The sequence below is a fragment of the Dermacentor albipictus genome, chromosome 5 (genome assembly GCF_038994185.2).
Source record: "Dermacentor albipictus isolate Rhodes 1998 colony chromosome 5, USDA_Dalb.pri_finalv2, whole genome shotgun sequence".
In the NCBI taxonomy this organism is placed as follows: domain Eukaryota; kingdom Metazoa; phylum Arthropoda; class Arachnida; order Ixodida; family Ixodidae; genus Dermacentor; species Dermacentor albipictus.
The window spans coordinates 120,513,254-120,531,274 of NC_091825.1; the positions used below are offsets into that span (position 1 = coordinate 120,513,254).

The 18,021-nt window shown below is 42.9% G+C and overlaps 1 protein-coding gene across 1 annotated transcript; it reads right to left on the reverse strand.

The window, feature by feature from the left end:
- Nucleotides 1-677: 677 nt before the first annotated feature.
- On the reverse strand, nt 678-17,906 carry eIF2gamma (eukaryotic translation initiation factor 2 subunit gamma). Its single transcript, XM_065443931.1, has 13 exons — nt 17,758-17,906; nt 17,201-17,264; nt 17,019-17,080; nt 15,972-16,037; nt 15,257-15,378; nt 14,618-14,712; nt 13,531-13,689; nt 11,925-12,059; nt 9,809-9,903; nt 7,952-8,096; nt 6,670-6,839; nt 4,838-5,010; nt 678-820 (listed from the first exon to the last, which is right to left on the reverse strand). The coding sequence occupies exons 1-13, from the start codon at nt 17,824-17,826 to the stop codon at nt 760-762; spliced, it is 1,416 nt and encodes a 471-aa protein (XP_065300003.1). The 5' UTR covers nt 17,827-17,906; the 3' UTR covers nt 678-759.
- Nucleotides 17,907-18,021: the final 115 nt, after the last annotated feature.

Consider the following 18,021-nt stretch of genomic DNA (forward strand, 5'->3'; position numbering starts at 1 on the left):
ATCGTGAAAAGTTCAAGCCTGGTGGGACATTGGCATCGATGGGAAAAATGTTTGTCGTCGGAGGGAGCAACAGGAGACGCTTATTGCATGCACTGGCTGCAACGAGTTGACAGCGTTTAAGGAAGATAGCGACGTAGAATGAGCTCGCTCGGCATGTTCATATTGAATAAGTGCAGTTTTCATTTTATGAATGCTGTCCTCGCTTTTTTGTTCGGCCTACATTCAAGCTAAGTTTTTATAACATTTTCTTTCTGGCATCAGACTTTCGGGGGTCGGCTCTTAGAATTGGGGCCGGCCTAGATTCGAGTAAATACGGTGCTAATTAGAGCTGCATCTAGAACCACAATCATTAGTAAGGAAAACATGGGGAAGGCGGGAGATGGAAATTCAAGACGATGAGTAATACGAGGACACGGTGAAAGCAGGAAGCAACGTTTCAACAAGTGGACTTGTCTTCTTCATTAGTAAGGAGTTAGCTAGGGCTATAAAGACTGAACAGCAGAATGCTTGAAACCAATTTTCCTTACTTAGGGTCCTTTAACAAGCAGGTGGTGCACAATTATTTTTTAGTATTTGACATCGCAAAACATTATCCTTCAATTAACTGAATCAATTTTGTTCGAAATGAAAAACAAATTATAGAAAAGTGTAGTGAAGTTTTCTACTGTAGACAACAGTGACCATTTTTATCATGTTTATTTGTGAACAAAGAAAAAAAAATAATAACTGACGTTAAACTGATGCTCTCAACTTTAAACCTCACTCTTGTGAAGTCGGCTTCACAGTGATGCCTCGTCGAATCTGGCCCCAACCGATCAACCTGAAATGATATGAATACAATAAGTGGGTTGCTACAAATTCAACACTGTAACAAAAGCCATTGCAATAAAAGTGCAACATTAACAGTAAGCGTCAAGCAGAACAACAAGCAGAACAGCAACAAGACGGCATGTGTACTTATTGACGCATAATGAACCAGCTTATTACAATACGTAAATCCTTATTAAGCATCAAGCAAGAACCAGATCAAGGAGGAAAATATCGTTTTTGTGCTGGGAAACTCCTAACTTCAGCATCTGCAAAGCCTAATCTAAACAGCATTAAGGGGGGAGGTGGGGATCGGAACTAACTTTCTTGTTTCTTGACAGAAAGGGCTGAAATTTGGCACACACACTGCATATTGCTAGAAAGAGACAAATCTAAAATTTCATAAAGATATCTTCATTAGTTTTTGTTTTATAAGAATTTATAAGTTCCTTGCTTGTGGAAAGCCTGGCACAGTAACGAAACATGATAGGAAGCTGGGAATACTGTGCATGTTTGCCCAAATGTCTAATCTACATCAAGACAGTGTTCGATTTTTTTTTTGGTGCACTAATAATTTTTTGTTCAACATAACACGCACCTCACTGTGCTTCACTGCATGGAGCCATGTAGTTATTGTGAATATAATTAAATAACGGAAAGATAAAGAAACATATTAAGACTGTCTTTAAATACAGCACAGCTTATGGATCACAGCAAAACAAACTGGATCAAAATCGGTCCAGCCATTGTTGCGCTATGCTTTCCACGAGCGAGGTCATTGACAAAAAAAAACGCAATAGAGAAAACGGGCTGCAAAGTTTTGAAAGCACTGCAAATTTATTAAAAAGCACCAGGGCTGTAATATTTTGATTCATTGCTGCCAGGCATCTTCTTGCACCTTTGCTTCTTTGTTTGGTGGGCTTTGGATGCCTTCTTCAGGCGTTCCTTATCCTTTTCTTGAGCCCTCTGGACGGCAAGGGTACCAGGACGTACACCCAAGGTAGCACACATTTCCGAGTAAGCTCTTTGGCTCCCTGAATTATATTTCAAAATTGCCTCGTTCACTGCTGTCTCTACCGCAAAACGTGAGGCATGCTCATCCTTTGACAATGTTGACCAAATAACTGAGTGCAAGCTTTCAGCTGCATTCTGGGTCCTTCCACCCTTGCAGCGCTCCAGCAAGTGGACGTCTGAAAGACGTTGATACAGAGGCAGCATGGCTTGGGAAACTCTGCTCATAAGCTTGTATTTGTGAGCAGGCTGTGGTTCTTTTTTCGCTTCTGCTGCTCTCTGCTCACACCAGCTGAGAGGGCCAGGGGGGCACAGCTCATGGTGGGGGTCACTGTCAGTAGATGACACGTGATAATACGTGGCCATGACAGCTTTCTGCATTGCAGCAACATCATTAATGTTCTTGCTGATAGCCAGGCCATAGTAGTTGGTGAGCTTTTTTATCAACTGTTGTGTGAGCCCACCTTTGCCACCAAGTGGTTCCCCTTTCTTGGCCTTGCTCACAATGGAGCGAAGGCCAGTGCCCATTCTTTTTTTCACATGGTTTATGCAGTCTTCTTTTGTGACTGCTATAAAAATGCCTGGAAAACACGGCTGTCTCCATCAGAGATGACTGCAGTATATCGCAGGTCGTTCTTGACCAATGAACGTCCAAAAAGCTGCAATGCGGCCTCCACTTCCATTCGCCCAGAGCCAACTTCAGTGTTTTTTTGACACTGGTGCTGCTGCCTCCACTGAAAGTATGTGGGGTCACTCTCTTCTGGGCCCAGGCTACACCCAAGGCAGAAGTTTGACAGGACAACACTGTCCAGCACAAGCCCTGTATGAAATTCTGTTATGCATCCAACCCCAATGTGGGAGCCGTGACCACGCGTGAGCCAAGTGCCATCATATACAACGGTCACATTTTTCGTGAAGCCAACCTCCATCTCGCTGTACACCTTCTTCACAGCAGCTACAGCATCTGTAAAGATGTTGTTGGCAGCCTCCCCTGCAGCAGGCTTGAACAGCCCCTTCAAGTGGCCCTGGAATGTTTTGTGGTGCAAACCACGATGGGACACATTCATTGTGGCCCAGAAATCGTTCAGGGCTGTCTGCCCTTTGCCTATTGCTTGAACAGCTTGCATTGAGCGAATGTTCACGTCAAACACCCTTGCACTTTCCTTCCTTTGAGAGGACCACTGGGACTCAATAGGGCCACAAGTAGTGCATGACAGCACCATTTTCACTGCCAGACCGAGCCTAGTATCGCAGTGCACACTCACAGAACGCTGTTGGCATCTTGTGCACAGAGTTTTGGCGATCAAAGCGTTAATCGCGGAAAACTGCACAATAATGTACTCACTGTCACAAGGGGCCGAAATTTGTTCTTGGCCTTGCTAGTCCATCAAACTGAACTTCCGCGCTCAGTTGCGGACACTGCGCGAAGGGAGTGGCGAACACTGCACGCCTGCGCTTCTGCTGTCACTGCTGACACGAAATGCGGCTCGAGGCGCACCTGAATCGTGCAACGTTTGGGCGAAGATTCGTCTGGTGAACCTTGAGTCACTATACTGTAGCTCGTCGACGGTTGGGGCTCACTCGCAGGTTGCGCGTCCCTGTCGCACGATGCGTCGGAAACAGGGTACACCGTCTCTGCTGGCGATGGTGATCTTCGACCCGCGTCACCTCCAACGACGCGATCTCGGTTGCTGACGCACGCGGCCGTACGCACAGGTGCGAGCGCCTCCGTTGGCACGTCTTCCGGTGGCTTGGTTATCGGGGTAGATGGCACAGGGCGATTGTCGGCTTCGCTGCTGGAATCGCGCGGTGCAAGATAGCACGGCACGTTATCCGCGTGTTCAGTAGGGTGCTCCGCTTCTCCCGCTGGCCGCTGTCTTTTTCTCGCCGTAGGAGGCTTGCGCTTCCGTTTTCCGAAGGCGTGCTTCGTCAAAAATTTCTTTTCGAACGAGCGACGATCCATCACTGATCTGAGAGCTTTCAGAAATCCGAATTCTGCGAGTGTCAAATCAAGACCAACGCCGGCGTGGTTTGCAAAGCAGACAACTGCGGCCAGGTGTGGTTGCCAGCTTGCCCGCTGCCGCAGCAGCAACCAATGGCGAGACGCCTTTCAGCGCGGGAACCAATCGGAGGCCCGCTTTCATGGCAGGGCCCGTGTGACCGCCTCTAGCAGACCCGCGCTTCTTTTGTGTTTGTGTGTTTGTTACAAGATGGCGACGACCGAAGAATTCAGAAACGGAACGGCGAAACTTCGAGCTTTCGAACGATACCAAGATGGCGGCGCTCGGTGGCGGGAAAGACGAGTTAGGGCTCCGCGAACTGCGGCGATTTTACGCGATTTAAAGCTGCTTTCTCGCCCTATACACTGATAAATTATTTTTTTTCGGGCACTTTTAGTGCGTTTTCAGCCAAACCATTTTGATACAACGTAGATTAGGCATTGTAGATACCGAAACGCGTCGTTGCCAAAAATCGATATTTTTTGCGATTTTCGCGATCTGATCCCCGCGTCCCCCCTTAAAACAGTTTCCAAAAAAAAGATATTCCAAACATTAAGAAAAAAATTAAAAATTTGTGTTGGCACTGATGGCAAGAATTGATTGACCCATAACAGCTTACTTGTCCTAATGCACTATGGAGGCAATGAGGAACATCACAGTGGAAGGCTCCAGATTAATTTTGACCACCTGTGGACCACAATCTAAGTACATAATCTTTTTCGTTCTTTCTTTTTTTTTTCTAATTTCACCCCCATCGAAATGTGGCCATTATGGCTGGCAATTGAACCAACAACCTCAAGCTCAGTAGCACTACATTAAAGGCACCGAACCATGGCACAGGGTTCTTGATGGCAAGAAAGAAAGCTTAAATTCACATAAAGACACGCAAATTCCCGGAGCTGTCTTTTATACCCTTCGCTACCAGGTGCAGCCATACTGGCGCTGGCTAAAAATTGGCAGCAAGCTTTGAAGACTGGTCTAGTGCTGCTCGAGCTGCAGGTGGAGGCTGCCACTCTCACCTCCAGTGTTTCTCCACTCGTCTGCTGAGGGCAATCTTCTCGCCAATCTCGGTGCAGACTGGGCTGGTCAAGCTGATCTTCGCCAAGTCTGCCTTCACGGCCAGAACACGGCCTCCCGTAGAAAGTGACCCAATGTTCACCATGAGGACCTCATTCTTTGACAGCTTTTGAACCTACGGGTGCAAAAAAGTACTTGATCAGAAGTGAGCAGAAAGGGTGTTCGAATAGGGAAATTTTCTAATTGAAAGAAGGAAGAGGCGGGCTTCTAATGCTAGGCAGTACTTGTCTGAGTGGAGCATGCGCTCACAAAACCTGATGTGTAAAGTCCCCTCCTGCGTTGGCTCTGGTTTGCAGAGCCCATGCACCGCAGCGTGCGCCTTCCACACTGTGTCATCTGCTAGCCTACTGCTCCGGCTGCTGTGAAGGAGACACTGATATCCAAGAACTCCCAGATTTCGGAATATGATTTCGTAGTATCAAGGCATTGTTAATAGGACACGGAAACTGAATAACAATTGTTATGAAAAGTTTGGTATTCTGAAGTTCATAGTACTGTCCACATTTACATCAAAGTATAAGCAGTAAGTACGGGATTTATGAAATGTTTGTTAATCTAAAAGATTTGCTAATTTGGTCTTCATAGTAATGAGGTTTCATTGTAAAGTAAAAGCTAATTAAATTTAAGATAACAGATAATTTGGCTACCAATCTATGGCTTGAAATGTTCATTAAATTGCAAGTGCTCCATACTAAACTTATGAAGTTGTCAATGTTGAATATTTACCTACTATTAGTGCACATAAACATGTGTGCAGGTGTGCACAGTTAATGTACGAAAAGAAAGTCCTTAAAGGGGCCCTGAACCACTTTTTATCGAAATGTGGAATGGCATTTGAAGTGAAAATACGCTATTTCAGAAATACTTTGCCGCAAAAAGTACTTCAATGCATTCAGCAGAAGCGGTGTTATTGGGGATCAAACACGGCCTCTACTGTGCTCCCGTTCATTCTCCAATGCCCTTCACTACGAAGGCTGCGGCGCAGTGGGGCGTGCCCACAAGGCTCCGCTTTCTAGATTTCGCCGTGGCGTGCAGTTCAAATTTAATTTTGGGTGTTAACGTAGACGCCATGACTTCCATCTTTGGTGCCTACTATTCGCTCTAAACATAAGCCAAACGCGGTTGTCCTCAGCGAGCCACAGAGTGCTTAGCCAGTGGACTTATGGTGGCACCTCGCGGCAGCCGCTGGATATATGCCATGTAGCTGACCACAGCTTGATGTGAGCTATCTGTCAATAGCAGCCGTCTATGGGAATGACGGAATAGTGCATCCTATGACGAAATAGTGTGTCTAGCAGAGGGTGAGGACAGGGCCTTCTGTTGAAAAGAGAGCGTTTGAGAGAAAGGTTACTTCGCGATCTGCTTGCGAGCTCCACGCGCCGCGCATGACAGCAAAACTAGGCCGAGATGTTCGCAGCAGCGTATGCTACCTGTGGACTATGTTATTTCGCCAAGCCTAACGGGTGACTCAGGACCCCTTTAAGTGAAATCTTGCAGAGGAACTTATCAGAAAATAGGGAGAATACCAGCATATCTAGCCAGCATAAACTAACAGCATTATTAACAGTATAACGACTGTTACATGACAGCAGTCTCAATATTGCGATATCTAAGAACTTTGGAAAAGAGGTCACAAGTTGCCTGCATTCCATGTGCGTATGCAGACTACTTGGGTCTTCGTATGTTCTCGCATGTTTAGGCTACTTGCATCCTCTAATCTGAAGCTCTCTATCCATAGAAAGATAAGCGGAATCTTCCTTTGCCATTGTCGCACCTTGGCACCTTTCTTGTCACCCTCCGTGCGCACACCAAGCAGCCGCCTGAGGAGGAAGTAGGAGATCTCCAACTCAATGTAGATGTCGGGCAAGGCACCCACGGCTCCCAGCACCTGGCCCACCATGCGGTCAGCTCGTGACAGCGTAGGGTCAATCTTGGTGCCCACACCTGCAAAGTACAGTATATGCAGACACGGAAAAGCTCCCCTTGCATGCTTGGTAACCAGTGAACTCTAATATTAGTAAGAATCCCACGGAAATAACAAAGTGGAAAAGGAGATAACCCGCACTACTCCAAGTTTGCCTTGAGCACAAATCATTTGTGGTATCACCATACACACCCCAGCAAGGGCGTACGTGTGTAAGAGCCACACTCCTAACTTGGCCACCCAAAATTTAAAGAACAAGTTTAAAGACACCATGCGTGGCGTGCAATGCCTTTGGACAACATTGTGAAAAGCATAATGTCAACAGCGTATCAAACACTATAAATGGCACGGAGGGCAGCTGCATCCACAAGTGTGCCGCTGAACCTGGCCAGAACAATGGCAACAGCGACAGTGGTGACATCTAGACAAGGACCAGGCATGTGGAGTGCATGTGTGAAGAAATAAAAACATTATGAAGACTATAACAAACAGTGTTCATGTACAAACATGTCATGGGGATCATGTACTGCTGAAAAAATTGGACGGAAATGGCCAACCTTCATATAAGGACAACATCTCGTCAACGTGCGGCCCTTACACGAGCATATACAGTACATACACAATTTATTTACCATTTGCCTATGGACACAACACACAGGCCATAGGAAACTAGGAACAAGAGCAGAGGTTGAGAAGCAACACACTGTTTTTCAGAATACAGCGGCGTTCTTAGCGACCTTGTAGTTGCTGATTTCGCCTGCTTCAGGAACTTGTCTGAATAAATTTGCTCGAAGCAAGAACCTATCTTAAAGCCCTTCACTGATTTCCAAGGGTGCGTGAATGATCAGAACATTTTCTGGAGCAGAAACTATTTTTAGTAAAACTTCACATATTATACATAAAATTGTAGAACGTGCACAAACTTATAAACATTATGGAAAATTTGGGACACTTGGCATGTATGTGTAAGTGCACGGGCACTTTTGCAATCTGTCTCCCTTAAGCACGTCTAGGAAGCAAACTCATGACCTCGTGCTCATTGGCAGGATGCCATAGCTATTGAGTCACCATGGCGGGCGGTAAATTGAAGTACAGAAGAATAGAAAAAAAAAGAAAAAAAAAAGGAACGCACCGATGAGACCGCCAGGTACAGCATACATGAGGTCGTTCTGCTCTGTGCAGAGAGAGAGGATGCGGGAGAATATGGGCTTGCAGAGTAGCTTTCCCTCATCATCCTTGGACACAATGCCAGGCCGCACCTCAATCTCCTGGCCCACCTGGTGACCCAAGAGAAAGAGTGTCAGCAGATCAACTTGAACTGCACAAAAAAAACTTGGAGGAAGATTAAGCTTCGCCTTTAAGAGTGGAACGCAATAGCGTTCAAAGACCCCTTACTGCTTTTCATGCGTCCTGGCAAATGCAGCTTATGTAACCGTAACGTTTACCAGGCTACATACGAACGCTATGTACAAAGGCAAGCTTTCTGGTAGAAACGCAGCCTGTTGCGTGGGTCGATCTCCTGTTATTGTTTCGCACTTCTAGTATTTCAGTCTGGGAAGAGCTAACATAAAGGACATGCGCTGTCGGTGTTTCTTTTCCACTACACTTTTTTGTGGGCTGCCGTTCCCGAAATTCCGAGGAATAACTTTGTAAATAATGAAAGACAAAGTATGAGCAACTCTGGTGGTAGAGAAGTGGTTGGGTATACGTGGTTCGGAGTTTGATTCAAAATTCTTTTTGCCAAGGCAACATCTGGCCGAAGCTAGATGCCGACGTGGGATGCCTAGATTTTTTTGCAGCACAGGCTCCTTAAAGCTATCACGTCAAAAAATTAGCAAATACTAACACCCTCAAGAAATAATCTGTAGGAGTTAGAGACATACAACGTTTCAGCTTTCATTCTTGCGCCTTAAGTGATAGAACTGTTGTGGCTGATCATGGACCACCAGGTAGAATTGCACAACGAGCTGTAAACCTTTTACTGCGACAGCAGTTAAAAGCTCAAAACTAGGGGTTTTCGAATATTGTATTTTTAATATTTGTATTCGATTTGAAAACTAGGTATTAGAAGATTTTCGAATATTCATCTGGATATGAATAGAGCAAACATGGCTTTTAGCATTTATTTTTATCTAATCTAAGAAAGTGTGTCCGATTTCGTGCTGAATTTTGCGATAATTTTATGCTGCTGGAAAAACTTTGCCTGTAAAACAGGCTTAGCCACTAGGTGCCTAAGCTTTGCAGGAAAGCCATCCTCTCACTGGCAATCGGCATGGGTTTGTGAACAGCGAGGGTGCACTTTTTTCAGGTTCCACCCCCCATCCTGAGCTTGCTGCTGGACAGCAAATGTGATGAGTGACGGCTGGTACAGGGTCAGATGCTTCTGAGATTACAGGAAATTGATAAGGTATAATAAGGCAGAGGTTGGCGAGAGCAGACAACCAGACGAAATTATTCAATTTTCCAAAGCTAACATGATCCAAATATACAATCTTTTAGTATAACGGCTTATTAGTTTGATTTTTAATTTTTTTTACCAATGACAATGTAATTGCAATGTTCCAACATGTCGAAATAAACTAACTTAAAATAAATGCATGCGCATATCATTATTAAATATGCGATTCAATATTCAATGCTAAGTATTCGTATTTGATTCGTTTTTGAAAATTTTGATATGTATTTGCACACCACTACTCAGAACTGAAATTGCTGTGTTGGTCCATCCTTTTCGTCACGTCAATAACGCATCCTTTTTGGTCTGTTATCTTTCCATTACGCCAGTAACTATGGTCGTAGTTGTCACAATCAAATTGTCATTATACTGTCACCAAATTGGGCCAGCTCTTCACACAGCTTGCACCATTGGCATAGGGCAAAGAAAAACAAGCGAACTGGCAAGGAACCAGAAAGGAAATTGGGTGTCTTGCATTTTGAAGCTCCAAACTGAAACTGGGCTGACTACGCGTACTCTCACAAGTATGCCTACCTTCAGCACTCCTCTCAAGATGGAGCCACCGGCAACACCTCCTTTGAGGTCGTCAACCTCGCAGCCAGGCTTGTTCACGTCAAATGATCTAATAACTGTCAACAATTAGAGAGAGAGAGAGAAGAAAAAAAAAGAAGAAAACTAAGGAATGGTAAAGAGCACATACGTTAATAGCGTTCAACAGGCAATAACACATGCCTGCACAAAACGCTAAACTTGTCCATGTTGCTTAATGCCATTAGCAAGGCACAACATAGTCTTCAAGAAAATAAAACACCGTCTCTGCTATGGCATAAACTCTGCAGTAGATATTGTTTGTGGTAGCACTACTCATTTCAGGAAATACGCTAAGGTATTCAGAGAAGTAAATTTTGCTTAGGGTTCAGCATTTTCAGTAAAAAAAAAATATGTGCAATGAATTCTGGGAAAATAAGAACTGGAGATGCTGAACCCTACTTATACTGCATCGATGCTGCAATAAACGATGAAGCATTCCTTGATTAGAGACGAGACTTGAACACTACAGGAATATCAAAAAGAAAGCGGTAAGCTACATTTTAAGATCATCAAATAATTTCAAAATAAAATTGCAGACAGAAGCTAGAATCACTAGGCAATCCCACCTCACTGAACAAGTAACATGCCTCCCATTTGTACACATTGTAAAATAAAATTAATATACAGTAAAACCTCACTATGTATAAGGAAGTTAAAGGGGGAGCCAGAATTACTTTGTTTTATACATCCGTTACTACATGGGGATTTGAAGGAGAATTTAACTTCAATACTATATGCATTATTTTGTTGTAGTGGTGTATACTGCGCATATATGAGGAAAAACAAAACAGTGAGATACTCTTAAGTGCCAAATTCTACGGACCCACATTTTGATGTCCATGCAGTAAAGCAAAATGTTTTTTTCAGTGCAAACATGATAAAAAGACTCTAAACTTTCAGAAAGGCAGAGAGACAAAGCAAGGATGAAGAAGATCCACAAAACCAGCAAAACAATTCTCAGTGTCCCACACTTTAAGCCTCTTCTGTAAAAATTACTTATAGCAGGTCAACTTCTTTTTCCTTTCTTTACTGCATATTTTTGGCTATAGAGGTAAGCAAATATTCTCTAGTCATTACACAAATTGAATATCTGTCTCAAATACATGGAAATTTGATATTCAACTCCTCACTCCAATAAATTCAATTTCAGAAACACATATTGGATTGATACAACTATCATAGCATATATATATATATATATATATATATATATATATATATATATATATATATATATATATATATATATATATATATATATATATATATATATATGTATGTATATGTGTGTGTGTGTGTGTGTGTGTGTGTATATATGTAGCCCATGCATGTGGTCTGGAAGCCACTTCACATGCCCATTATGAGTCAACCAACTATGGTAGTGTTTTACTTTTTAATTTTCAAGCCAACAAGATTTATGGACTTGCAATAGCATTGCATGTGCTGAAGGAAAGGAAGTCAAATTTCTTGGCCTCCTTATTTCTCCATGTCTCTTGTTCTACATTCAGAAGAAGAAAAATATTTGGCCCTCAATTTGGTATTTGAAGCATGTATTTTTTTTATATAAAAATGTTTTTCTGCTCAAATCGGGCTGTCCAAAGGGCCTGCGACAGGGCTGAAGATCACGGTCTTCCGCCCCCGGCGCAGGTGCGGCCCGCGACTACGACACGGTAGTCCCTTAGGACCAATTAAAGTTTCTTGTCTGTCTGTCTGTCTGCTCAAATACTCCTACTAGTAACTATCCAGTTAATTTAAGATCAGACATCCGCTACTTCTGAGGCAGTGTCGCCCTGGTCCACTATATTCAATCAATTGCTTTAGGGGATATCTATCTCTATAGGCCGACTGGCTAAGCCAGCTGACGGAACGCCTGTCACCGCAGTGAAACATTGTGCAGATGCTGCAGTGTGGAAAGGTTAAAACATTCCCAGAAGCAATAGAGAATGTTGCCTCTGCAACAGCGTGCCCGCAAACACGGTGAATATCAACCCAGCATGCTGCAACCTAAATTTAAGCACACAGCCACACACATCGAAGAAAGAAATAATAAGTAGCGCACCAATAAGACGGGGCTCGGAGACAAAATCCCTCAGGGGCATGGGGATCTTCTTGACGATGTACTCGCAGATAACTTCGATGTTGTACTTCAGTTGGGCCGAAATGGGAACCACGGGGGCACCCTCTGCCACAGTCCCTGAAAGACACAGGACCAGATACTTTCAGAATTCAATGTATCTATCCCAGTTTTCAAAGCAAACTTTATTAAGTAGGGTACTGGTTTGGGTGAGTTGAAAAATATCAAACCACAATCTGATCATGAGGTGCACCATGGTGGGGGACTCTGGAAATTTGGACCACCTGGGGTTCTTTAAACGTGCACCTAAATCTAAGAACGCGGGCGTTTTTGCATTTAGCCCCCTCGAAATGCTGCCACCGCTGGTAGCCAGTAGACTTCTGCGCATAAACTAGAGAACGAAGACAGGAGGACTTGACAAACACAAGCACAAACTTTCACCTGAACTTTTTGGTGAAGTGGCTGAAGTCTTACACATAAACGATGTATAACATGCATCTGGCTGGTAGAAACACAGGGAAAGAAATAAAATATTTAAATAAACAAGTGGAATATGGTTGTCAGCTAGCATTGAAAGATTACACGATGGGTTGCCAAGCAGCCCAACCAAGTGAGAAGAGAAATCGTTGAGGCAGCGGAGATTAATTGCCTCAAGATTAAGTGCCTCAGTGCCGCTTTGATATGGTCATCACAAAAAGAGATGGAAAAAGGGCTGGCAAGGTGGTCCACAGCTAAAAAACAAGCATTTCTAGGCACACGTCACGCACTGATAGGTCCCTCAGTATGTGCCGCAAGTGATACCATTGTCTTATACCACTTGTTTGCTTATAGATTCCTTGTTGTTTTCTTTCCTTGTGTGTGTTTTTACCAACTGGGTGTATGTAAGACATTGTCTATGCATAAAACTTCACCTTTTTTGCCAATGGAATTCAGTTGAAAGTTTATGCTCATGTCTGACAACTTTCCCTTCTTCGTTTTCTAGCTTGTGCACAGAAGCCTACTATCATGGTTGGTTACTTGGTTAGCCTTATACTGGCGTCACATGTACACTTCTAATCATGATCGGGGCCGATTCGTACCATATTTCTTGATCGTGATCGACAATGGTTGCTGCTACACAGTCCAACGATCCGCATCAAGTTATTATTGTCGGCTGATCGTGTGCAAGTCTCAGAACTGTGTAAGCCAAAATATGGTCAAATCTGGACAATATTTAAATTTTTGCAACTTACTATTCTTAATAAAAAGGTTGTTAAATGTTTTTTAATGAGCTGCCTTAACACTTTGTTTTTAGCGTTTTCAGAATACTGCGCTAGAGAGCACAGACGTCGACCTGAAATCGAGAGGCCTGATCACGACTGTCTGGATCCAGATCCTGCAAGATTGCGATAGCAAATGACCGTGTAGCAAAACACTCGATCCAGATCGATCTCAATATGGATCAGCCCCTATCGCGATCAGAAGTGTACATGTGACACCAGTACTACTAATTTAGTGTTTCTCCAGATGTGTCCCTTTGACGTCAAGGGATAACACAAAGAAGCTATCAAAGCCAGGAGGAAAGCAATAAGTGCATAAGTGTGATGCATACCTTGCACGAACTTGAGGATCTGCTGATATTGCTCCTTGGCCTGCGACTCCTTGACAAGGTCAATCTTGTTTTGGAGAATTAGGATATGCTTCAGTTTCATGATTTCGATGGCAGCTAAGTGCTCGGACGTCTGCGGCTGCGGGCACGATTCATTGCCAGCTGTCAAGGTGAAACGAAACAGCATCATGCAACATCAGATGGAAATCATCGGTCAATTAAAAGGAATTAAATAAAGAAATGCAGCGAAAGCTAGATCCCAGTGTCTCACATATAGAAGAAGTTTATGCTGAAGGTCACTGTAAACAGAACAAGAATAGTTGCACATAAAAAAAAAAACTGAAACTTAACCCTTTCCGTGCAAATCATGAGCTGTGATTACTGAGCAGTTGCTGAAATTATAGAAAAGAGCCCTACTCATTCAATGAACCTTTAATTACCCTAATAATCTTCCAGAGGACTCGAGCGACACAGGAGTATCACACAAGCCAGCCTGTTAAATTCCTTGAAAAGAGGCATTTCTTTTTCCAGTTTCCCATGAGATGCTCAACTTCAAATGGCGCCGACTGCCCCACAGGCTCGCAAGAAACACTGTTTCGATGTGTTTCACTCAAAAAGATATTCCTGACAGAGCAGTTGCAATAACACTGCTTTTTTTTACAGAAGTCGTCTTTTGAGCTCAAGACTTAATTATATAGATTCATTATCGAAAGCATGCATACCGGGGCTTCTGAAGAAATGAAACTAAAGACTGTAGTGCATGTATGGCATTTTCAAGTAGTCAGGACGTTCAGTTCCTTATTTCGTAGCACCCCTGGCCCCCATACTTTTGATGCTAGATATACACAGTCCTTTGGTGCAAGTTAGAAAAATGTGAGTTGGTGCAATGAGAATTGGAATGGATGTGCTGTTATAACTGTTATATAACTAAACTATAACTTTTTTTAACATTAATTCAATGTGCAGCTTTCTTTTCCACATTCACAGAACTGCCCCGACTAAACAAACATAATGTATCTTTTACACGTTATTGTGACATTTAATCCGTGCTTAATGCATCAATGAAAACAATGAGAAGAAAGAAACTAACCAATAAGAAGCAAGGCAGCATCCATGACAGCTGCTCCGTTCAACATGGTAGCCATCAAAATGTCGTGGCCAGGACAGTCGACAAAGGAGACATGCCTACACAAAGAAGCGGCACAGAAAAAAAAAAAGCTATGTAAACAAAAGCAGTTATGCAGGCTATCAGTATTCACGAAAGAAACTGCAAATGTCAACACTCAAAGCAATGGTAATGATACACAGGAAACAAAGTAACAAACAAGGGAGCTACTAACATGATGTTGAAAAGCAAAGCTACCCTATGCGATCTTGTAAAGATAAACCTCGTAATAACAAGTACAATGCCACACAAAATGTGTCTTACGTACAATATTCATAGGTTTGCTCAGAAAATGCCAAGTAACAACTCAACTACAACTACAGAGAAACAGCTCCACTTTGCTTTCCGAAGTCTCATACTTATTGCCTATGCCGACGAGACTGCCTCATAATAACTGCTACAACTTTTGCCATGACATGCAACTACTGGCAAAATATGCAGTGCTTATGATTACGACACACACAAATGTGCGAGCTCTTGTTAAAAGAACATTGCTTATGTAGTTCACACGGCAAAGGACCACCAAAAAGAAGTGCATACTACATAACTTGCAGTGCGACTTACCTCAGCAACCTAAACCGGCCATTGCAGCCAAGCCGATCACAAGGAAAGTCATCCTCTTTGCTGCTGCCAGCCGACCGATAACATGCTGGACGAATGCACTTCTCGTCGTCACACTTGTATATCTGCATAACATGGACACATTTTTTAATGTTACATTATCAGTAATATAAGAAGGTATATGTGCATGAAGCAAAAGATAACCAATGGGAGAAAATTAAAAAGCATCTAGTAGTTTAGCTAACTCTGAACAATATTGGATAATCTTGGAAGACACCAGCACCTTCTTGTGGTCCATTTCTTGTGCTTTACATTTGTTCTTTTGCGCATTTTTTTCTTTTCTTCACCATACTTTAATGTTTCTTGTGCATACTTCTGTTCTACGTTAGCACCGAGTTCAATGTACTGTGGCTAAATTTTGTTTGATTCTGTTCTTATTTTATCTTTGACACGCATTACCTGTGTGAATCTGTACTGTAATGATCCCTGGCTTATTTTAACACCCCTATGTAATGCCCTTTAGGAAATTGCAATTCCAAAAAAAAAAAAGTCAATGCATCATATCACAAAATTTGCATACTCCCAAGTGATGCAATAGCCATGCAATAGTATGACTATCATGCTTCCCAGCATGCTCTACATGCCAACTCTTGGCAGCGCAAGTTTGCATGCACTTGTGTTTCACAGTGGGTTGTATCAAAACAAGCACTTTTCTTACCTTAGCATTAGCATAACCAAGCTTGATGGTGATGTTACGTTCCAGTTCATTCTTGAATCTGACAGTCTAGGTGAGAAGAACAGGGCTTAGTCAAGGACTAATATTGGACATTCACAGTACTCTTTCAGTTTCTATGCTTTAGAAATGCAGCGCATGTTGCAGACTAGTGTGACGCATATACATCATTAAAGACCGACATGCGACATGAAATATACAGTGCTCGTCCTGTCTATTTTATGCCACATGTTTGTCTGCAATGTTGCAGGTGCATTACGTCAGTCAAACAACCGACAAGCACAGATTTCTGCCTCAACTGCAGCAGACTAATTTGCTCATTATCATGCCCGGCATACCAGGCAAAACTTGTACAGATTAGCGTGAAGAAAAAATAAGCACTTTCTCGCACCAATTAGAAAGCAAGCAGACACCATATTTCACTTCCTAGAGTTGGTGAGCCAACCAAAAGTACACCCACCAACTGGCGACACTATAAACAATAATTTAAACCAAAACAAGCACCATGTAGAAGACGATGTTCTCTGTTCCATGTGAAATACTTTAAAGTTGGAACAGAACTATTCCATGTGTAACATGAATTTTGCATTAACATATTGATATGAGATAACTTTGAAGTTCATGGGTAGAAGAGAGGCAGTTATACCAGCTTCCACATGGCAATGTTTATTTGCATTAAAACTCGTGCCAAAGTTGATTAAGCAAGCCTGCAAAATATGAGAGTTTGTCAGCCTTTTTCCACAGGTGGTAAACTTTCATTTGTGTTGCATGCATACAAGCTTTTCACTTAGTCTTGAGGCACGAACAACTTATGCCAAACAGGCACAGCTTTCTGCATTTCGTAGTTCACTGTTAGGTTTTTGTTGTCATTTTGTGTGTTTTTCCTTCTTCTTCTTCCTTTATTTATTTTTGTCCCGAAGACCAGGTTGCTGTTAATTAAAGAATGCAATCCCCGTTAGCTAAGTTAACGCCCATTCCAACAGACAGAGTTCTACGACAGCAAATGGCCGCTTTTTGGTTTCTCTTTCTCACCTGTACACCAGAAATCGCCTTCACCACAGTCGATTTCCCATGAGCCACATGACCAATCGTTCCTGCACCAAAAACCACTTCGTTTAGTTCTACACTACAACCTTCCAGCATTTCCATCTTCAACCACGAATCAGAACAATTAACGGGCATGCAATTATAATAGGAGATCGATATTTACATACCTATGTTTATAGTTGCTTGCCTACTGATCACTTCAGGTGTAAACGGTGTCAACTTATTGATGTCCTGAAAAGCAGTAACGACAGTAAGATATAGAGATCAGAAACACTGACACGAAGACATTTCGAGTCGTTCAGTTATACGACAATATTTAAGAGTTGCGCGAACACCACCACGGCGTACAGAGGTTCGTGACCTATATGTCTGTCGACAACAGGCGCCACAGCTCAACGATTAGCGGGTAGGGCAAGGCATCGTAACAACCTTGGAAATGAAAGAAACAGTTTGGAGCGACAAAACAAAGAGAAAGTTCAGTGCGGCGTTAATGCAGAACGGAAGTACAGACAACGCGATTTTGTCCGTCTACGAGCCGAGAGGTAAGCCAACGGTAGCATATGATCACGGAAAACACCGGGCTGCGGATGACACATTTGGCAAGCCGGCGACATGCAGCTGACACGTGCGCGCTGAAGGCAGCGCCGTAGATACACGATCTGGAATTTCAACAAAAGCTATTGGCGTATTCTCGCGAAAAACATAGTACCCAAGGTCCACTTACTAGTTTATCGAGGTCTTGTCGCATTAAATGCGGTTGCCCCTGAGGTCTCGCACACTCGCCGCCCGCCATGTTGAAAAAGAGAGCTGAATAAAACGCGAGATACACACTCTTCCTACGCTTCCTACCATAGAGTTACAAAAAAAGTTATTATACTCATAAATAAATATCAGAGTATCAATTTTAACATAACTTAACTTTCTATTTGAACGAGTTTTAGCGCTAGTTTAACCTGTAAAAAGCAGAAAATGAGAAGAAATTTACGTT

Bases quoted from the DNA above. Each gene is read 5' to 3' on its own strand.
- eIF2gamma (XM_065443931.1), bottom strand. From the start codon at position 17,826: ATGGCGGGCGGCGAGTGTGCGAGACCTCAGGGGCAACCGCATTTAATG. The intron at 17,265-17,757 runs GTAAGTGGACCT...ACTGCTTTTCAG, and splicing joins GACAAGACCTCGATAAACTA to GACATCAATAAGTTGACACC. The intron at 17,081-17,200 runs GTATGTAAATAT...TTTTTGGTGCAG, and splicing joins GCAAGCAACTATAAACATAG to GAACGATTGGTCATGTGGCT.